This window comes from Natator depressus, chromosome 22 (assembly GCF_965152275.1).
Source record: "Natator depressus isolate rNatDep1 chromosome 22, rNatDep2.hap1, whole genome shotgun sequence".
Taxonomy (NCBI): domain Eukaryota; kingdom Metazoa; phylum Chordata; order Testudines; family Cheloniidae; genus Natator; species Natator depressus.
In genome coordinates this window covers 19,192,755-19,215,105 of record NC_134255.1, presented here as the reverse complement: position 1 = coordinate 19,215,105, position 22,351 = coordinate 19,192,755, and the positions used below count along the sequence as shown (strand labels likewise).

The window sequence follows — 22,351 nt, the reverse complement described above, 5'->3', positions numbered from 1 at the left end:
GAAGCAAAATGCATGCCATATATCCACTACAACATGAACCCCTCTCCTGAAATATGTGCTAACCTCAGAATGGCCAAGAGCACGTTACAACAAACAATAAGGCAACGTGCTCAATCGTACTGGCTCTATCTCTGCGAAAAGATACAAATGTCCTTTGAGAATGGAGGTCTAAGAGGATGATGGAATCATCTAAAGGGATGATCAAATCAAGAAAGCAATAGTATCTTCAGCCAGGAAGACTGCCCCACTCAAATCTCTTAATGGAGACATCATCGTGTCTCATCATCCCTTGTGGGGAGGGTTAGCTCAGTGGTTTGAGCATTGGCCTGCTAAACCCAGGGTTGTGAGTTCAATCCTTGAGGGGGCCATTTAGGAATCTGGGGCAAAAATTGGGGATTGGTCCTGCTCTGAGCAGGGGATTGGAGTAGATGACCTCCTGAGGTCCCTTCCAACCCTGATATTCTATGATTCTGTGATCATCAACAGAAGCAAACAGATGCAGTATCACAAGCTTTAGTCACATGAAACCAGTCTTTCTGAAGCAGCGCTAAATGCAGTCCCCAGGCTTCAGACTATCAAAGAGTTTCATATAGAACCATTTATAAATGAGCTTGAAAAGGCAATCACCTCCCTAGCACCAGGAAGGGCTACAGGAAAAGAAGGAATTCCAGCTGAAGTACTGGAATAAGACTTAAACATCTGCCCAATGTCTTGTTTGCCTGGTGGAGGGAAGGAGGGGTATTGCAAAATATGAATGATGCCAACATCATAATGCTGTATAAAAACAAAGGAGAATGGAGTGATTGCAACAACTACAGAGGAATCTCTTTCCGTAGGATTGCTGGTAAGGCATTCACACAGGTCAACCTCAAAAGACTCCAAGTTCTTGTTGAATGCATATATTCAGAGAGTCGCTGTATCTTCTATGTCAGTAGATCAACTATTCACATAGTCTTCACTAAGGCAGCTACAAGAAAAGTGTCAAAAACAAGGAAAACCTTTCTACATGGCCTTCATAGATCTTACAAAGGCTGTTGACCTGGTCATCAGAATGGGTCTTTTCCAATTGCAAGATAATTTGTTGCGTCACCCCCCCTCCCCCCAGTCCTCGTCAGTCTAATTCAATCCTTCCACAATGGCATGAAGGCTACAGTCCAATATGATGATGATCAAGCTGACTGCTTTGTAATCCACAGTGGTATCACAGGGATGTGTTTTGGCACTAACACTTTTCAATATATTCTTCTGTCTGCTGCTTTGTCATGCTTTCTCATCTAGCACTGAGGGTGTATGGAAAACACTGCACATATAAGAGCTAATAGCAAAGTCAAATACCTGCTAATAAGGGAACTTTTTTGTGCTGATGGCGCACTGTTGCACACAGTGAAGAGGACCTTTAGCAACTTGATAGTAGCTTTGCACTAGCTTGTGACAAATTTGGACTAATCATTGGTCTAAAGAAGACCATGATTATGGCACACATGTGTGGACTGCACCAGAAGTTTTAATAGCTAGTACCATGCTAGAATTAGTCACAATCTCTGCTATCTAGGATCAACTGTTCTGGATAACCTACCTCTAGATGATGAGCTTAATTCTCACATTGGAAAGGCAGCCACCAGACCCACACCAAGGTATGGGTCTACCAGCTGTGCACTTTGATTACACTGCTGTATAGTGGCAAGATTTGGACCACCTACAGTGGACATGAGTAGGCTAAACACCTTCCACACCCATTGTCTTCATCATATTCTAAATATCAAGTGAGAAACCAAAGTATCTGAGAAAGCAAAACTGCCAAGTCTAATCACTATTCTTAAACACAGTTGCTGGCTTCGTCATCTGCAATGGATAGGTGATGGACGCATTCTGAAGGATCTCCTGTATGGAGAATTTGTGGATGCTCCAAGGCCACTGTGCCAACCTAGGCTCAGTTTCAAGGATGTTTCCAGGAGTGACTTCAAAACTTTTAATATAGACACTCCAGGGTGGGACGATGCAATTAACAGGCCACATTGGTGGGCTTCCCTGCACCAGGGAGTCAAAGAGGCTGAAGAGATGTGGTTGAGGGAGAGGAAAGTGAAGACAGCAAAGCACAGCAGGCCTCAAAGACTTAGTAGTGCACTAGCTTCCTCTTCTGGCCTTGTGCCTTCTGCCTGCATTATTTATGGCAAAGACTGTTCAAGAATTGGATGTTTTAGCCACTTGCAATGTTGCAGCACAACACACAGTAACTGAACTTATTTGGCTGTTTCACTGTCCTCTTTCAAGGCTGCCATTCCATGTTAATGCTTCATAAAGTTGTGTGGGAGTCTGGCTGTCTTTGCTGCAGGGAAGTTGCCAGCTGGAAATGTGCATTTCTGCATCACCCTAGAGAGAGGATCCTCCCTTCTGCTGTGCAGGCCTCTAGCTGGGTGCAGAGCAAGGCAGGCAGGCAGTATAAAGAAAATGGACAAGCATACAAGGAGCTGTAGAGTTGCCCTTGCATCTGACTCAGTGCAGTGCAAACAGACAAGGGCTTACAGCAAGTTGTTGTTCAAGGCTCCTCCCTTTAGATCACTGGGTTTGAGGCAGGATAGCCCAGGGCACTAGGCTGGGAGTCAGGACTACTGGGTTCTCTTCTTGGCTCTGCCACAGATTCACTGGGTGACCTTTGACACGTCACTTCTCCTCTGTGTCTCAATAGAAAGGGATAATGCTGCCCTGCCCTTTACAAAACACTCTGTGATCCATGGGTGAAAGGTGACAGTAAGACCAACTGTTGTTTCTGAGGCTGGCTGTGAGCAGATTGTCAGGATGCTGCCGTGTGTGACAAGAGAGCATCCAGCTGGAGAACAAATGGCCATTTTCCTGTTTAAAATGGCTGGATTTTAACAGTTCTGCATAGTTTTACCAACTCAGGCACCATGATCGCCATGACTTGGCGAGGAGTGAGCCTTCCTCAGATTGCCCCCATGACAGAGACAAGAGCCTGATTCCCCTCCCAGCCCGGAGACTCTAGGGAGTCTTGCTTAGAGACACATAGTCTGGACAGTGCGCAGAGGAAGCGCTGGGTGAATCCTGGCCTTGCCCCCATTCCAGCCTTGTCCTGTATTTAATGCCAGAGCCTCGTAGTTCACATGAAAGCACAGTAGCTTCGCACTCCCAGTCAAGTTCAGGGCTGGGGGGGGGGAATGTGTGTGGCTCTGGCTTCAAGGGGGCTTTCTGTAGGTGGAAGTGCTAATGCAGAATATCTACTAACTACCCTCCAGCTGTCCATAGGGCGCTGTGCAAATGCAAAGCACTAAGTGGTGTTGTTAATTACAATTGTTATTAATATTAAGTAGAAGTATTAAATAATTGATAGTGATTAATTATTATCGCTCCAGTGTGCAGTGTTCCCTGAGTGTGTCTGTGAAAATGGCCCTGGAAGGGGAAGGCTAGGGGTGTTTGGGGCCAATCACTCACCAGGAGGGAAAATGAAGAGGTGGAACTAAGCCCTCCCTGCTCCTCACATCTCTCTGGGAGGCTGTAGCCATCCAGGCCCAGAAAAATCCCTGCTGTGTGCTGCCATCTGCTGGAAGTTGGGGGAATGCATAGCCCTGCCCTGCTGGCGGGAAGATGCAGGAGAGATGCCCTGCTCCCCAACACATGTGATTTTTGTTCTTTCCTGTGTTTTGTAAGGGGATAAACTCCAGGGTAGAATGTTGGGCTAAAGACACTGAATCCTCTCCTCCCACGCACCTCTGGCACTGCCCCACAATCCCGACTGTCAGACTCCCTGCTGCTTCAGTCCTGGGCTCCCCCGACACACACAGCTCTGCCAGTGCCTCTCATTCCCAGCTTGCAGATCCCACTATCCCAGCCCCAGGCTCCCCCACACCATAGGCAGCTTTGCCGGTTCCCCTCAATCCTGACCCCCCAGACTCCTGTTATTCCAGCCCTGAACTCCTCTGTTACACCAACCCAAGAACTCCTCTGTTATACCCACCATAGTCTGTAATTGCCCTTAGTCCAGACATTTAGTGTGTGCTGTTTAGCTCTGGCAATCTGCGCGGTGCTTCCCAGCAGTCTGTGTTACGCTGATTGTTGGTAACAGCTGCTCTCTCCTGTGTCCTCTGCAGACTGTAATGTAGCAGATCCTGCAATGTCCACAGCCCCGCAGCTTGGTCCTGGGTCCAACCCGCTGCCGAGCCTGAATGAGACCAGTTCTTCCAATGCACCACATGGCGCTGCTCCTGGCCTGCGGCCCGATGCTGGGGGCAGTGGAGGTGGTGGCGCCGGAAAGCAGCCTTCCCAGTTTGTTTATGTCTTCACCACTCACCTTGCTAACACGTAAGCAGTAAACCCCTGTGTCTTCCCCAGTCCTCCCCATTGGCTCTGGCCACTTGGGGTGGTCTACCACAGCTGCCTCTTACATGCTGTAGTTAGCACTGCAGCCTCTGGAGAAGGTGAGGACTGGAGGTTCCCTGGGTTGCCCCTAGCATGACCTTCCCCCCACCCCATCCACATTCTCCCTAGCGTAGTTGTCAGGTGCTGGTGGAGAGAGTTCATCTTAAATGCGAGCTGCCTCCTGGTAGTGCCCTAGTGCTGCCAGCTGCAACAGGAGCCACGGAGTGTGTTTGGCCAGATGTATAATAAAGGGTCACCGGAACACTGAAACGTGTTGGCTGCTGCCAGAGGCAGGATACTTGGTTAGATGGATTAGTGGTGTGATCTGGAAGGGCCCTGGGAGAATAGATTGCAGTGGGAGGCACTGGGTGCTAACAGTCCAGATTATTGAGTGCCCTCAACTTGCTCCCTTCATTCTTTTGCAGTATCTCAGCTGCTGATTCTCGGGGAACATACAGCTTTAGAGTGCCTACTTAGGTCATAGCTAGAGTCCTATGAAATTTTTTTTTTATTTTTTATAATTTTTTGTTTTGTTTTTTTTGGGAACTTTGTGCTGTTTTATCCATGTGGGAGGGGCCAGGTCTTGCCCCCAGGAGAAGTGGGAGGCCCTGTGAGGGAGCACAGAGGGAGCCTGACCCCACACTCACGCCATTGCAGCAGCTTAGGGTTAGGGTGAGACCTGGCACACACAGTCACAGTGCTGCTCAGGTTTGGCCTGGCTGCCCCTCCATCATGAGGACCGGGGTGTGGCTGGGCCAAATGTGAGTGAGTGGTGCTGCAACACCATCTGCCAGGTCACAATGCTACTCACTCAGATTTGGCCTGTCTGCACTCCCCCATCCCTTCCTGTTACGATGGCAGAGGGATTGCCAGGCTAAACCTGAGCAGCATGGTGACCTTGTGCGCCAGGTCACAAAGTCCAGTGCAAGGAGCTGGGTCCAGCCCCCTGCGGGACGGGAGCCACTGCTGTACAGTGAGTTTTCATTTTATAGTTTTTGCTTTTATTTTGTGTTATTTCACATTTGCAAAGAATATGGGGTTCTAGTCCTAGCATATCCCAAAGTGTCTCCCTCCCATGCTATATCCCTCTGGGGCAGCACACAGCAACCAGTGAAGAGCCCAGCACAGTGCACAATACTGGAGGTGGGGAAGGGGAAATTGCAAGGCAGATGTTTTCCTGTCAGACAGATGCCCTGAGATCTGTGCAGAACAGGTGGAAGTTCAGTGCCAGCTCTCCTGTGAGATTCCCACGATGAGCCCAGGGGGCTTGGGCATTCCCCTAGGGGGCCAACGGGCAGAGGTAGCCTTGCTGGGAGTTCTGAACCTATGGACCCAGGGAATTGCTAAGTATTTCTGGCTTGACACTTTGCTGTTCTTGACTGGCTGCTCTCTTTCTTAGTGCTGCAGAAGCTGTCTTGCAGGGGCGAGCAGACTCCATCCTGACCTATCATCAGCAGAATGTTCCCCGAGCAAAGCTAGACCAGGTATGGCTGGGTGTGAGCCAGACAGTCCTGTCTGTGCATGCTGCTGGGTAATGTCCTCATGGCTAGTCACAACTGGACCCTGTTTGCAGCTCACATTCTTTCAAGGGAGATGGGCTCAGTTGGCTCTTGTGTGGATACAGGGCTCGAAGCCCACACAAGGTCTGGGGCTACACACCTGCCTTACGTGTTTCTTGCTGACTTTGGCTTCCCCTTTCTGTCCCAGGCTCCAGCTCCCAAGATGCTGGGAGTCGCCGAGCAACTGCCAATTAACCCACCTGCCTCCAGCACTCCGCAGTCCCAGCCCCCGGCATCGCAGGGCAACCAGGCACAGCCTCAGCCCCCTCCAACACAGCCCCCTCCACCCCAGAGCATCAGTCAGCAAGCTCTGCCTGCACCAAGCACCCTACCCCAGGAAGGGACGGGAGAGGACGTTCGGCGGGACCTGACTCCCAACTCTGTGGGAAATAGCAGCGGCAGCACCCAGCCAGGGAGCAACCACCCCAACACACCCAACGCCTCCACCAACCCGATGCAGCCCGGGCAGGTGGACTCTTCTAGTGCTTCCAGCTCTAACTTACTGGGGGATGGTGCCAGTGCTGGGGCAGCTGGAAATGGGCAGGTAGGGCTGGGCCCCAGGAACCCCATGAACTCGGAGGGGCTCTCTAAGGAGCAGCTGGAGCACCGGGAACGCTCCTTGCAGACCCTGCGGGACATTGAGCGCCTGCTGCTGCGCAGCAGTGAGGCTGAGCCCTTCCTGAAGTCCAACCAAAGTGCTGGTGAGGGTGGCCCTGCTCCCCAGCCGCAACCCCCACCCACCCAGGCACCCCTCCCGTCTGTGGGCATGAAGAAGTACGAAGAGCCCCTGCAGTCCATGATTTCACAGACGCAGAATCTGGGGGGCCCCAACTTGGAGCACGAGGTCTCCCACCATCAAGGTTCTGACATGGGGCAGCAGATGAATATCATGATGCAGCGGCTGAACCAGGACAGCCTGACGCCAGAGCAAGTGGCCTGGAGGAAGCTGCAGGAGGAGTATTATGAGGAAAAGCGGCGGAAGGAGGAGCAGATCAGCATCCATGGTCGACCTATGCAGGAGATGCTGATCCCCCAGTCCATGGGTGGCATGATGATCCGGGGGCCACCACCGCCCTATCACAGCAAACCTGGGGAGCCATGGCCTCCAGGCATGGGCAACCAGCTAAGGGGACCCATAGAGGTCCAGGACCCCATGCAGCTGAGGGGAGCGCCCCCATTCCCGGGGCCAAGGTTCCCTGGAAATCAGATGCAGAGGGTTACTGGCTTTGGGGGGATGCAGAATGTGCCCATGGATGCCCTTGGGCCCATGAATGCTATGCAGCGGCCAGTCAGGCCTGGCATGGGATGGAATGATGATATGCCTCCAATAGGAGGCCCAGGGAACTTTCCACAAGGGAGCCTGCCCTACCCTTCGGGGCAAGGGGACCCTGAGCGGTTCATGAACCCCCGAGCCAGGGAGGAGATCCTGAGGCACCAGCTGATGGAGAAGCGCCCGGTGGTGATGCAGAGGCCCATGGGGATGTCTGGCAGCTCCATGAGCCAAGGTTTGGAAATGGAGAGGATGATACAGGCTCACAGGCAGATCGACCCATCCATGTTCCCTGGACAGATGCCAGGAGAGAGCCTAGGTGGCGCACCCATAGGTATGGACTTCACGGGTACCCGGGGGATGTTGAGCCCACCCATGAGCCAGTCGAGTCTCCGAGACATGGATGCACCTATGGGACCTGGGAACCTCAACATGAACATGAATGTCAACATGAACATGAACATGAACCTCAATGTCCAGATGACCCCACAGCAGCAGATGATGATGTCGCAGAAAATGAGGGGTCCTGACATGATAGGCCACCAGGGCATCAGCCCTGAGGATCTGGCCAGGGTGAGGGCTCAGAATGGCAGTGGTGGCACAATGATGGGGGGGCCACAGAAGATGATGATCCCCTCACAGTTCCCCAGCCAAGGGCAGCAAGGCTTCTCAGGCACGCAGGGCCCCTATCCCAGCATGCCCCAGGAGATGGGCAGTGCCCCAGACATGTTCAGCCCTGAACAGGGTGCCATGTCCATTGGGAACATCGGCGGCACCACCAGGCTCAGCCACATCCCTTTGCCTCCAGCTTCCAATCCCCCTCCCACCCAAGGGGGCAACCTAGCCAACATGCACCCGGCACCCTCACGGGGCCTGGGCCGCAGGCCCTCTGACCTCACCATCAACATCACCCAGATGAACTCCCCTGGCATGGCCCACCTCAAGTCCCCGACGCTCAGCCAGGTGCACTCACCGCTTGTCCCCTCCCCATCTGCCAACCTGAAGTCCCCACAGACGCCCTCTCAGATGGTCAGCATGCCACCTTCCAACCAGTCCGGGCCCCTGAAGTCGCCCCAGGTGATGAGCTCCTCCCTCAATGTCAGGTCTCCCACCAGCTCACCAAGCCGCCTGAAGTCCCCTTCCATGGCCGTTCCTTCGCCTGGGTGGGTGCCATCTCCCAAAACCACCTTGCCAAGTCCAGGAGTCAGCCAGAGCAAGCAGCCTATCGGCATGAATTCGTCAGCTTCCATGGGAGGGCTGGATCAGGGTAAGCTGTTACACGGTGTGGATGTGTGAGTGGGATAGGGCCATAGAATTAAAGCCTGGTGCTCTGAAGGGCTCTGCACATAGCTGGTCGCTCTCATGGAGCCCAATAATTCTGTGGCTTCCAGACCCATATTTTCCATATACTCAGACTAGTAGTGATTATGTGGCTATTTCCCTGCAGGGCAGTGGTGGGAATCTGCCTGCCCATAGCCAGCTCTCCCTGTGCTGGGATTTGGGGTTGGTGAGTGGGCATCTAGGGCCCAGCACTGAAAGTGCTGTAATAGCAGCCCAGTTCCTTTTCCAAAGGGATAGAATACACCATCTCCCTTTCTGTGCCATGCACCAGGCCTCAGGGCAATGTGTCTCAGCATCGGGAAGAAGGGAGCAAGAGCCTAGATTAGGGGAAATGCATACAGCCTGGAGAGGGACTGCTATTTCCTGGTGGGCTGAATGAGCTTGGCCTGCCCGATACATACAAGCCTGCACTCGCTTCTTCTGGGGATTAATGCCAGTGATTTGCTGTGTCCCACCCCACCCCCTGATGCTGTGCTCTCTTATTCACAAGGAGGAAAACAGTAGGCAGCCTAACATGCACTGTAGAGGTTTGGAGGGAGACACTGGACCAAATTAGAAATGGGGAGCCAGGATACCAGCATTCCCAAATTCCTCTGCTGAACGGCTTATGCTCTCCGGGGTTGGGTAGGGATGGAAAAATGGATTGATGGGAGACAGAGTCCTTAAACATGTGTCCTGACTTGGAGAAGTGCCTGAAAGGAGGGGACAGTGGGGCTGTGTGTGTCACTGAGCAAACCTGTCTCGGTGCATTCCAGGGGTTGGGGAGATTGCAAGATGTGTCTGGCCAATGCCCAGCTCCCTGCATTTCCTTGTGTTTCTTTTCTCAGGCCCCAGGTCCTGTTGTCTGGGGAGACTTTTTGCAGGTAGATCAGAATTTAGTCCATTTATTTATGCAGGCAGCATTGTCTAATGGTCAAACCAGAGTCTGAGTCAGGAATCCAGAACTCTAAGCCTTGCTCTGCCACTGTCTCCTTGGGCAAGTCCCTTCACCTCTCAGTGCTTCAGTTTCCCCTGGCCCTGACTTGAGTCTTTCATTGTCCCTCTGGTGTTGACAAGGATTCCCCATCCCCACTTTCTTTCTTCTGCGCCCACTCATATAGGGGTAACAGGATGGACTAGAAAGCAGGGTTCCTTCCTAGGTACTAGGGAGCTGGTTCACCTCTCCACCCGTGCCTTCTAGCAAGGTTAACATCCCTCCCCAGCAAACTCCCACCCCATTCCCCTGTACAAATAGGCTGTTCCCATCCACACCTACTTGGTTGAGGAGGCCTTGAGTGAATGCAGAGCCATTGCCCACCAGAGTAATTTGCATCTTCACAAGACACACTGGATGCTAGAAACCTGCCCACAGCTATATCCAGGGAAGGGATGTCAGGGTGAGGCCCCTGAGGTATCTAGTGCTGGAAGAACGGTTCCAGGTAGCCCTGCATGGTGCAGGCAGCATGCGCTCAGAGCTACTTAGCGCAGTGGTGTATCAGTCCCATCTCATACTCCCATCCAGAGCGGATTGTCGGCCAGGCCAGGCCACCAACCGCTGCATTTTTCTTACTCTCACTCAGCCCCCATGCACTTGACATGCACACACGTGCCCCAGGTTTCCAGTCTCTGACTTCTCTGTGTTAGCTCTTGAAGTTGGTGTCTATTTTGCCCCCAGGCATCCAGCAGGGACTTTAAAAAAAAGCAAATAGGGGAAAGGGGCAAAGTTTTCTGTATCTAGGTCTAGAAAAAGGCCTCCAACTCAGTGCCTTCCCCTCAGCACCCACCCTTCCCCTTCTTGAGTTCATGAGGGATGGGCCAGAGCTCGGAAGTTGGGACTAGATCAGATCTAACTCCCCCATAGTTTGGGGTGTCTGGCTCCAGTGCCAACCACAGCAGGTGGTCCCAGCACAGAACTTCCCCAGAGTCCATAGAGGGTTTTCGTTGGGGGCCAGCCTGGTTTGGGTCTATCGCTGTTCCAAGCGGAGAATTGGGGATGCTGCCCGATGGGAGCAGGCTGCAGCTTGCAGGGAGCACTAAGCTGGTCTCTCTCTCTCTCTCTCTTGCTTGCAGGTTCGCTCCCTCCTGGGCCTAGGAGCAATTCCTCCGCGCCAGCCAGTAATCCCTCTAGCACCATGAATCCCAACATACCTTTTACTTCCTCTCCAGATCCATCCCCCTCCCAGAACCCCCTCTCGCTGATGATGTCACAGATGTCCAAGTATGCCATGCCCAGCTCCACACCACTCTACCACAATGCCATCAAAACCATCGCCACCTCTGATGATGAGCTGCTCCCGGACAGGCCTATGCTCCCACCAGGAAGCATACCAGGTACGTTCTTCTGGGACTGTCTGCACCAGCAGGGAGAGCAAGCTGGAGCTGGGCTTTATAGGGGTAAGACTGGTCTTGTGGTTCACACACAGGCCTGGGAGGCAGGACACCTGGGTGTGGTTCTGATGCTCAGAATGGGGGTCAGGAATTCTGTTCCCAGCTCTGTCACTGACTTCTTCTGTGGCTTTGGACAAGTCACTTAACTTGTCTGTTCCTGTTTCCCTATCCCTCCCTGCCTCTGTTGGAGCATGGGGCTCAGTGCATTGATGACTAGAAAGTACCTGGGAGGCATGGCTGGGGGCGTGTTGTAGAAAAGTGCGCTAATTGAGCACCAGAATAGGAGCAGACCTATTTGGAGTTGCAAAGCAAGGACAAACAAAAGGGTTAATTGAGTCAGATGAGAGCATTTATCCTGTGGAGAAGAGAAGAGTTTGTTCCAGGCACGGAGAAGCCTGGGGAAGAAGTTGGACAAGGGAGAAGACTCAGTGAACCGTCTGCAGGGACAGGACAGGGTGTAATCCTTGTTGTGGACCATGCTGTGGAAGGATCACTCCTTTCCAAATGTATGACTTAATATAGTAGAGACTCCATGGCTGTATCCTTGTTGTGGCCTCTCAGAAAGTCATAGAGGCAGCAGGTTAGAACCCAGGATCGCCCACTCCAAAAGCATTGGCCTGACCAACTGAGCTCAAGGAAAATTATCATCTGTTAGCAGTATGTGGCCTTGACACACAGCAAGCAATTCTGATTCCAGCCAGCAAAGGGCAACAATGCCATATACACACCAGCCAGTTGATTGCAGTATAATACAGTTGGGTTATTAATGGTAACTGTAGTCACTGTAAGTCCCACCAGCATGCTAGGGGTACAGGTTATTACAAGGGTTACATCTCCTGAGGTGAGACATAGAGATGTCAGGTCTAAGGCGTGGGTGTCTTAGTCTGTCCTGAGTGTCTTGGGCTCCCAGTGTTCTCACTAGCACAAGTAAAAGCAATGGAGCCCGTTCAGCTGTCCTGCATTCAGGTATAACCAAAGGCCTTGGGGAAACTCTAGCTCCCTGGATACTGCTGACTAAACTCCTTAAATGGAACAGCTGTGCTGGCATCCCAGGCTGGTTTCCCAGCTTGCCGCAGCTTTGCAAAGGCATTGGGTGCTTCCAGAACCTGTGCGAAGCTGGCAGTTGTTTGTTTGCTTGGCATTAGCAGGTGCGGTGCTGTTCTGCCATCTGCTTCTTACTGACTGGCCAGGGCCAGCTGCTGCCTTCTCCATGTGCCATTGATCTGTCTGGCAAACACAGCAAGCCCAGGAGACACTAGAGTTTCTAGCCCAGCACACAGCCAGGATCAGCTGGGGGTAAAACAGATTATGGTAGATGCAGCGTGCATGTGGGTTACATGTACATCCCCATGCCCGGTGGGAATGATGTGACAACCCATAGATCTTACTTATCTCTCTATCCTCTTTATCATCTCCTCTCTGCCTCCACATGCCCAGTGTTCCTCCCTCAACCATCTGCCTGAGTGTTGTCTCTGGGATAGCAGGGCCATGTTCTATTATTTGGCCACTCCCCTTGTTTGAGTCCTAGAGCTAGGTTTCCAGGAACCATGTTTGCCCTGCATGGAGGAGGGAGGGGGCTGTGACCTTTGGTGTGCCCCTGAATTTTCCACTCCCACCAGAGATGTCCACTGTCTCCAGCCCAGAGCTCTGCTGTGTAGGAAACCTTAGATGGTCTCAGCAGGGTATGTCCCAGTAGAATGGGAAAGCCTGAGCGGGGACTGGGCTATCCAGTCCATGCAGGGTCCCAATCTGCACAGTCAGAGCTGTGAGAGAGAGGCATAATCTGAGAACTGCTTAGTTCCAATTTCAGAAAGTCTTTCTGACCTCCACAGCGAGGGGCCACACCTCCCTCCCATGCTGGCTGTGAGCATTGTGTAAGCCAGGCAGGGCTGTGCGCTAGGTGGTAGCTGTGCTGTCCTTCTCAGTATCCACCACTGGGTGGCACATTGGAGCTGCACAGAGGTTGCCAACTAATGGCTGTTGAGGGTGTTTATTTGGCAATCCTTCCTTGTGCTCAACGCAGTAGAGAGGTTGCTGTGCTGTACTGTCCCAGCCTGTGTAGCAACAGAGCGGCACAGGATTGGCTGAGCTGGTAAGAGCCACAAGCCCCATGTATGGTTAATGACCGACTGAGTCTTGTGGTGACATCCCTTGAACCCCAGCTATTCCCTGCCTGCACCAGGCAACCTCTGAGGTCTGGAGCAGCTCTCGCCAGCAGAAGTAGAAGCACCTACCAGCTGGCCCTCTTACGGCATGTCTGCACTGCATCTGGGAGTGAGCCTTGCAGCCCAGGTTCACAGACTCAGGCTAGCACTCTAAAAACACCTGTGTAGACGTTACAGCTTGGGCTAGAGCTCAAGCTCTGGTGCCTGGGATGGGCTTGAGAGCCCATGCTCCAGCCACAGCTGCAACTTCTAAGCACCATCTACACTGCTATTTTTAGGATGCTAGCACAAGTCTGTGGCCCCGGGCCAGAGCCTGGCTCCCACATGCAGTGCTGACGTGCCTTTACTGTCTTGGTGAGAGAGGGAGGGGCTGGACTCCCAAGGATGTGGCTCTGTGGTGCTCACCTCTCCCCTGTGCAGCCTAGCACCTGGCTGGTACGGGGCAGGGTGTGATGCTGCCATGGCAATGAAGTGCTGGGTGAGGGTACTGAGCAGGTATCAGGTCTGACAGCAGCCTGAGAGCAGAGTCCCCTGGGCTTAGGGTGGATTAGATCACTGGACTGGTCCCTGCCTGCTTGCTGCAGTGCTCTCCCCTTCTGTGCTGCTGCCAGGCTTGGTGATCATAGGCTGTGATGGGGACATCTGTCTTTTGCTGACCTTACTGCCCTGATGGACCCTCCATGGCAGACCTGCTCCATGGGTCTAGCAGTGAGAGCAGAGCTGGGCCAGGTTTGAACACTCCAGGGAATCTGGCTGGAGCTGATCTCTGCTTAGATGCTGATTTCAATGGAGAGAGCTGCTAGCACCAGGGGCATACTCTCTGCACGTGGTGGGAGGAGGTGCATGGGCATTGAGTTAACTCTCCTTCTCCCCTTCATTAGGTATCACAGGAAATCAGCCAAATCAACTGCACTTGAACTCAGTGGGGCCTGCATCCTCACAGAGTCCCATGGGGATGAACTTGCCTGGTCAGCAGCCACTCTCCCACGAACCCCCCACTTCCATGATGTCCTCGCCGAATCCCCTGGGCTCCAACATTCCGATGCACCCTGGTGCGCAAGGGGCGGGTGTGCCCCCCCAAAACCCCATGATGCTGCCTCCAGGACCCCAGGACTCCTTGAACCAGCCCTGTGGCCCTCTGCCAAACAATTCTCAGATGATCCCTTCCAACCAGCTGGTGTTCCCCCGCATGCAGCAGCCCCACAATGCCATGCAGTCTCCAGCTGCTGGTATGCCTATGACACCGGGAGGTGGGGGAGGGGCTGGGATGCAGCAACATTACCCGCCGGGGATGCCCTTGCCACCAGAGGACCTTCCCTCCCAGCAGCCTGGCCAGATGGCCCCCCAGCAGCACATGATGGGCAAGAACATCCCTCCTCGGATTGGAGATCCCTACCCCAGTGTGCTTCCAGGTGTGGCTTCAGTGCTGAATGACCCTGAGCTCAGTGAGGTCATCCGCCCTACACCCACGGGCATCCCTGAGTTTGACCTCTCCAGGATCATCCCCTCAGAGAAGCCGAGCAGCACCTTGCAGTATTTCCCCAAGAGTGACAGCCAAGCACCGAAATCACAGCCTTCCAACCTCCATCTCATGAACCTACAGAACATGATGGCTGAGCAGCCACCCACACGGCCAGGCATGAGCGCCCCCAGCCTTCCAGGGCAGCAGGGCGTGCAGCGGGGACTCAACATCTCTATGTGTCACCCTGGACAGGTGTCCATGCTGGGCAGGACAGGTATGCCACCCCAGCAAGCCATGATGGGGAACAGCATGCACCAGGGCATGATGTCCCCCCAGCAGAGTCTGATGGCCCAGCAGAATTTCATGCTGATGCAGGCTAAGCAGAGGAGCATGTCTGTGTCAGGGGAAATGTACGCCCAGACGGGACATATGATGTCACCTCAGGGCTCCCTCATGGGGCCTCCACCTCAGCAGAACCTTATGGTCACACACCAGATGAGGCAGAGGAGTGTTTCACTGGACAGCCAAATGAGCTACATCTCGGGGCCTGGAAACATGGCGAACCTGCCTTTCTAATCATGTCCTGAGGGGCTGGGGCCGATTGTAGAAACTTTTTTTAAACCTTTATTTGGGTTAGGGTCGGGAGGCTGGGGCCTGTGGGGGTGCGGAGGGGGGATGTTTTTCATATTTGATTTGCCTCTATAAGGAAAACCAGATGTGCAGTAAAATTGATGTGAATCCTTTTTGGGAGGCGGGGGTATTATTTTTGAAACCCAAGTGGTGACCGGGGGCTTCCAGACCCTCCGGCAGTTTGTAAAATCTTCCTTTATTTTTTCCTCGTAGTATGGGTTTTCTTTATTTTTTGTTTTGTTTTAAAGAACAACCAAAATTTACAAGATTTTGAATGAACTGTAAATAGGGCTGGGAAAGGCAGAAACTTGTGCTGGTTTTAAATTGTTCTGTATTTCTGTGTTTTAATAGAAGCCTCAATTTTCTGTTTTAAAACAACAAAACTTTTTAAAAAAAAATCAATGTACAAGGGTTTAAAACGCTTGCACAGGGGGTTCTAGGGCAGCAGGAGGAGGTGTGAGTGGGCATTGAGAGCTCTCTGCAAAAGAGCCTCTTTGCCAGCCCCACATCATTCATGCATCAGAACAGTTGTGTGCGAGGATGGGTGGTTTCGAAGAGAGACTACGTACACATCTTAGATCCTGATTCTGCAGTCAGACCATCTGGGCCTGTACTGGGTTCAGGGGTGCACCCAGTCACGTGGATCCACCTGCAGGATTGGAGCTGCTGAGATGTATCTAAAACAGTGTTGGTTGTGGGAGTCGCTGTTTGGTTGTAGGGATTGATAGTGGTCTCTTGTCTGTCTCTGCTACATGGTGAAACTGCTGGCAGCATGAGCCAGGAGAGTGCCCAGTTGTTTAGTTTAGGGAAGGGTGGGGGTGTGATCCCAACCTGCAAGTAACAAGTAACTGGACCATGAGGCCTCCACCCAATCATGTCACTCCCTGCTCCCCTCTTCACCCCCAGATGCTCTGCGTGATGTGTGCATGACACTCTGGAGTGGAGATAGCAGAATGAACGCTGGGATTTCTGACTGGCTGATTCCATCCTGTGCTTCCTTGGTGTGTTGTGCAGAGGCCAGGAGAGAACTCAAGACACACACCCCACAGAGCATCTCCTACCCCTTGTTGGCTCTGCTCCCGCTTACCCCCTACATGAGTTCACACATCTCACCCTGCCACACTATGCCCCTTGCCTTCTTTACACTCCTTTGCCTCCTAAGTGCACACATTTCTGTGGGAGAGCTAGCCTGATGCATAAAAGCAGACATTTTATGGTAAAGATACTCCATTTTCTCGATCTGAGAATCCCAGACTCCTCCATGAAAGGCCCTATAGGCAGTTGGCCAACAGTTGTAAGGCTACCTTTATACCCTGAAACCACCGGCAGCAGCCCTGCTCTCTACTATGGATGTGCAGCCTGTAGAGACATCAGGTCCTTGCATGCAATACTCCATCTGGATACAAGAGGTCTCCTGCTCAGACTGAGCTGATGTTTTTCTAAACGAAGCTCTAGTTCAAAGAGTAATTTATTCAAGGAAGTTCCATGGCTTGTGTTATGCAGGAAGCCAGACTAGATGATCACAATGATCTCATCTGGCCTTAGAATCTATGCTGGGAGATGTCTCCTCCACAGGTCATTCCATGTTACTCATAGGAGCAGCTGGGACTTCATTTCCGCCACCACTCTAGGCTGGTTAAAGCATACACTGCAAGCACAAGTTTAATGTGTGTGTGTGGGGGGGGGGGGTTTGTGCCCATGTCTGGCACCCCCTTCCTGCAGAGAGTTCTCCTTGGAGTGTGCTATGACAGCTTTTTGGAGGAAGGTTGGAGATAACCCATGTGTACATGCAGTCTCTGTGGATTGCAGGAAAATATTCTAAAGAGAGGGTGCCCCATGGTCATTTAAATCCAAACCTACCACCAATTTGAGGATTATCTCAGAAAAGCCAGCCTTTTTGTTGCCCCTCTCATAGCAAACAGGCCCCTTCCCTAAGCACCACAATGGAGGAGAAATAAAGCTTCTGCACCGCTGACCAAGAAGTTAATCTGTTAGCAAAGGCTGCTGAACTCCACCAGCCCAACAGTCTCTTGGGCCAGATCCCAGTGGGCTGGAACCAAAAAGTTTAGACAGAAACATTCCCAAGTTTGAGCGTCTTTTGTTGGGAGTGGGGCTGGCTGGGAAGTCTGGATCCAAACTAGGTACATAGGTGTTGAGCTCTGGTCTCTTGCTTTGGGCCTGTGTCTAGGGACCCTGAGTGTGGCTCTCAGAACAGCAATGAGCTAAAACCAGAGCCACTTTTCCAGCTCTGTCCCATTTGGTAAAATGGGAACAACCCATTGCTTTGCCCATCTCTGTCTGGGACAGTGCCCTGTCGAAGGGCCAAGGAGGATGTCCCCTCCACCTCCCACTCTCAGTAAGTGCACTCAGGCACCTTGCTTTTTAACTGGGGTGGTTGTTTACCCATTTCAGAGCCTGGAAGGGTAAAACAAATCTTCCCTATTTCTGCCTGAACTGCCTGAAAGGCCACATCCATGTTGCCCCCTGGCAATGCTTTTGGGGGTGACGCCTGCTAGCATTTCCCTTGTAAACACTATTGGGAGTTGCTCAGGACCAGCACAAGCACCATGCACCACAAAAGCCCCTGGCCCCGTACGCTCGGGCATTTCACCCCCCACCATCAAGTCTGTCTATTTGAAGCCATAATATTCTTTAAAATAAAATTCATCTTTGTCTCCAGGCAGCCATAGTTTTGGCCTGAGTGATTAAAAGCTCCAGTGTGTAGACCTCCCACACTTCCCTCTACCCACCTGGTCTAGCTGAGAAATGTCCTGAGGTGTTGGGTCTCTATTCTGTCAGCATTGTCCCCACGAGTCAGAGCCTGCAAGTTGCAATATGTCTGCGTGAGGAAAGCCAATGCGACTGTCTAGAAGAGCGAGAGACAGCTCGCAGATGCAGGTGGGGTGATGGCACTCCAGGTAACAGAAAGGGAAGGTGACAGCAATGATGTTGTTTATTCCACATTAGATTGCATGGCAGTTGGGAAAGAGCAAGGCCTACAGCCCAACTGCCCTGAATACAAAAGGGAAATTCTGGTACTTTGCAAGGCTGTTGGCCCTCCTGGGGCACTTTTTGTTTGGTCTTCAGAGCAGCCAACTGGGATGTCATAATCAACCCCCACTGCCCTAGCAGCCAGTCTTCGTGATTCTGAATCTGGAGGCCGGCAATGCTGAGTGGTGCCTTTTTTTGCTTCGGGTACCATCTCCCAAACAGGTCTAGTTCATCAGCAATATGGTGGGAGCCTTTCAGAGGTGAATGGCAGCCACCCCTTGTTAGGCCTCAGCAGAGCGTTTGCTCTCAGTCACCCTCTGCTGTGCGCTGGTCTTGTCTCGTCTTGTGGTTTATTGCTTGATTTATTGGCTTGAGTTTTGTGTGCTGACTTCTACCCTATCATGGTTACGGATGCCCCTGTGTTTCTAACTATGATATGTCAATGTTTTTTGCTGCTCCAAACAAAGGAAAACATGTCTTTCCAATGCAGTTTTAAGCAATCACATGTCCAGAATTAGCTTTCATGTCAAGGTAACAGTGACTGACCCCCTTTCTCTGTCATCCCATGGAGAAACTTCCCCAGTCATTTTGTACCATTATATAAATATATATATAAAAATATAAATATATAAATACAATATGTGAAGACATCTTATTGGTTTTTATTTTGAAACAATTTTTAGGCTTGTTTTTTGGGTATCTGTGCTGCCTGTAATGTATTGACCTGTTTTATAGGTGCCTTTTTATTAAAAAGAAATTTCAAAACCTGATCCTTGGAGCCTGTCTTCACTGGTCTGAGTTTCTTCAACATTAGCTTGTGTGGCCCATTGTAGCTGGAGGCTCATATCAAATCACATATAGCTGCTAGTTGCTGTTTGGTAGAGCCCCAGCGAAGAACTGGCCTGGACACCTGCTTTTCTTCTGGTTGTTTTCTCCAAATTATGTTTGTTGATCATAGGTGCTACTACAGCATCAGCTCCTGCTAGGAGCAGAAAACTGCTGTTGAGGTCATTGGAAAGGATTGCAGTTAAAAGCTCAGATTTGACTTGTAGTTTGGATAATCTGGGTATTAACAACATCTCTGCCCTTCACACGGCATTCCTCATTCTCATTCATCCTCATTCCTTCAAACATAATCTGGAGCTCAACAAACATAATTTGGAGAAAACAACCAGAAGAAAAGCATGTGTCCAAGCCAATTCTTCGCTGGGGCTCTACCAAACAGCAACTAGCAGCTATATGTCAGAGTTCTGCTGAGCTGGGCCACTGGCTAACCCTCTGCTGCTGCTTTTTGGGTAGACCATCCTCTCCATTCACTTTGAAACAGCTACCATGAGGCAATAAAAGAGCCCATTACCTCCCTGGCCTGCTGTCAGCCCAGCTCTCTGCACCATAAATCATGTGTGTCTAAGCTCTCTGCTCTCTCAGAACTGCAGAGAGCCATGGATGTTCCTGAGCCAGTCTCCCTCATGCTCCTGCTGGGCAGAAGCAGTGAAGGAAAGGAGCAGTGTTGGCTTTATTCTCTGGCTGCTACATTGGAGCTAGTAGTCAAAGGCTACAAAATAATCTTCACTCTCTGATTGCAAATGATGTCAGTTGGCAGACGTGCGTGTGTTCTTTCCATGTGCTGTCCCAACTCTGCACACAGAGCTAGTGCAGCAGACTTCGATATATTGAGACACAAGTTATGCATTACATTCCTGGCTAAGAACATAGGAGTTGCTGATTCAAACCCCCTTTCTGCTTGCTGAGCTGGGATTTGAACTTTATTCTCTTAGCTCCAGTGAATGGCTTAAGTGCCAGAGTGGGAGGTGTTTTGATGTGGGAGCTCCCTTGGTCTTTCCTGGTGAAGCTGGTCTGCTACCACTAAATAATTGGGTCAAACTCAGGCTGTGAATCTTTTGATAGTCCAGTGGTTTTGGTATGTGCTCCAGAATGGGTGAGTTCCTGGTTCAAATCCCTTTTGTGCTTGTTGAGATGGAATTTGAAACAGACTCTCTTACCTCTCACGTGAAGGACCTAAGTGCTGGACTGGGAGGTATTCTGAGATGGGGTTCCCTTAGTCTTTTCTATTGACACTGGTCAACTTTAACTACATAATAACTGGGCCAAAGTCTGCCGCCATAGTTCTTGATGGTATGGCAGTTAGAGCACTTCTCTGGGATGTGAGTGACCCTTGTTCAAATCCCCCCTCTGCCTCAGGGGAGGGGATGTGGTGCCTGAGGTGCAGGCAATATTGACTCTGAACTAAACAGAGCAGGTTGTGCTGGTTTAATTAATGAGAAATTGGGGGCCATACAAAAGACCTAAATAACTTTTATCCCCAGGGGCTAGGATATACAGCCAGGCTGTGGCAGACCCTAGGTGACTCCCCTTCTCTGCTGAGGGGTGTGAACTGGGGGCTCCCACCTTCCAGGGAGAGTCAGATGTGGGCAAGCCCTGTCCAAATCCTCTCCCTGTCCCAAGGTGGGAATGGCCTCCTGAGAAAGGGAGGGGGTTCAGACAAGGATGTCCCACTGCAAAGGGCAATCACCTGGGAGGGAGGAAATTCAATCCCCGGCTGAACAGGCACAATGGAGATTTGAACCAGGATCTCTACCAACCCAGCTGTGAATACCCTAAATACCAGACTATAGCGTGATTCTGACTTTTGGCCTGGCCTGAAGAATTGTTAAATCAATTGGAATAGCTTCAGAAGGCAAGAGTGAGGGAGTCCCTTATCACTATCCTTCAAAGCCCAGGCCACACACCATGGCTGCAGGAGAACCCTCTTCAAACTGCTTCTCCACAGGCCCAGGGATAATTTGAACCAGCATCTCCCACAGGCCAGGCATGTAACCTAATCACCAGGTTGCAGAGGGAGTCTTGCCCATGGGCTAGCCCAAAGAATAGTTAATTCAAGTGGAACAGCTTCAAGGGGCAACAATGAGGAACAACCTCATCATGATAGCCCAAAGTTTAGGGTGCAGACGTGGGCTACAGGAAAGGGTTAGTCAAGCCTTCCCTTAACAGACCTGTGTGGATGTTCTGACCCAGCATTTCCCACAATCTACAGGAGTCACTGAACCACTGGCCTAGAGAAGGAGTCTCACCCACTCACTGGCCCCTAGAATAGTTAAGTCAAGTGAAACAACATGAGGAAACCCCCTGCCCCCTTTCTGTGGCTGTGATGGGGTGGACTAGGCCCAGAGGCCCCTTGTTGGTGGCCTCAGGGTCCTGCCACACACATCCCAGCTAAGGAGCAGTGGAGCAGTCCCCCAAGCAGGCTAGAGTGGCTGCAGGGAAAGCAGCCACCCAGGGCCCAGGAGGGCCATATAAAAAAAGCTGCAGACCAGCGCAGCAGTTAGTTGCTGCTGGAAGCTGGAGAAGAAAGGACTGCATGCCTGTCTAGCTGAGGGATCTACAGCACAATGGACAGCAAAGTGGGGGCAGGGAACGGGGGTGCGAGAGGCTCCTGGCTGGCTGCTAGGACTGAGCCAAAGACAGTTTGCTAGCAGGGCCTGGTGGCTCAATGAAGGAGCTCCAGACTGGCTGCGGACACTGAGTAGGGACTGAGCCTGGGAAGATAGATAGTGTCTCCAGGGAGGAAGACCTGGGGAATACAGCCCAACATCAGGGCTGGACTGGTTTAAAGACCACTGACACACCCAACCAGAGGGCAGGTGCCAACCCTGTTACAGGGGCCCATGGTATTATCAGTTGGCATGCAGAAAGAAGTTACCTTGTACAGTAACGCTCAGTCTTCAAGATACATGTCCCTGTGGGTGCTCTGCTGTATGTACACTTGTGTCCCTGTGCTGTTGATTGGCAAACTTTGGTAACAGTGTCCTTTTGAGAGCTGCCAATCAATGTGTGCTGCCAGGTTGAGCCTTGGATTCTATCTGGGAAAAGACCCAGAGGCCCATCTATCCCAGTTGTTCAGGTATGGGCTAGGGGCAGGTCCAGCTCTCAGTCTAGAGAAGCTATTTCCTACATGATCACTGCTCCTCTGCCCTGTTTGGAGCTGCTCAGAGATTCGGGCATGTAACAGACTAACATCTGTTACAGACTTTGCTGCATTCGATGTCCAGCTTCCTGTGTGTTTTGGTGAAGCCCAGGGCTTAAATTCTCAAAGATTATTTCCTGGAGCACCCCACCCCATTAGGGGCTCCAGGCTTTAGCTTGGTAGTGGCAGGGAGGAGAAGGGGCACCAGGG

At 51.7% G+C, this 22,351-nt stretch overlaps 1 protein-coding gene across 6 annotated transcripts in view; it reads left to right on the top strand.

The window, feature by feature from the left end:
• BCL9L (BCL9 like) overlaps window positions 1-15,167 on the top strand; it is a 159,493-nt gene extending 144,326 nt beyond the window's left edge. For 5 of the 6 annotated variants that reach the window (XM_074936574.1, XM_074936573.1, XM_074936571.1 and 2 more), the window contains 5 exons: window positions 4,104-4,314; window positions 5,771-5,855; window positions 6,079-8,467; window positions 10,591-10,851; window positions 13,955-15,167. In XM_074936574.1, coding sequence (XP_074792675.1) covers window positions 4,104-4,314; window positions 5,771-5,855; window positions 6,079-8,467; window positions 10,591-10,851; window positions 13,955-15,111 — 4,103 coding nt within the window. In that variant the 3' untranslated portion in view covers window positions 15,112-15,167. The remainder of the gene's footprint in view (window positions 1-4,103; window positions 4,315-5,770; window positions 5,856-6,078; window positions 8,468-10,590; window positions 10,852-13,954) is intronic. The other variant, XM_074936576.1, reaches the window with a different exon arrangement.
• The last annotated feature ends 7,184 nt before the right edge of the window (window positions 15,168-22,351 follow it).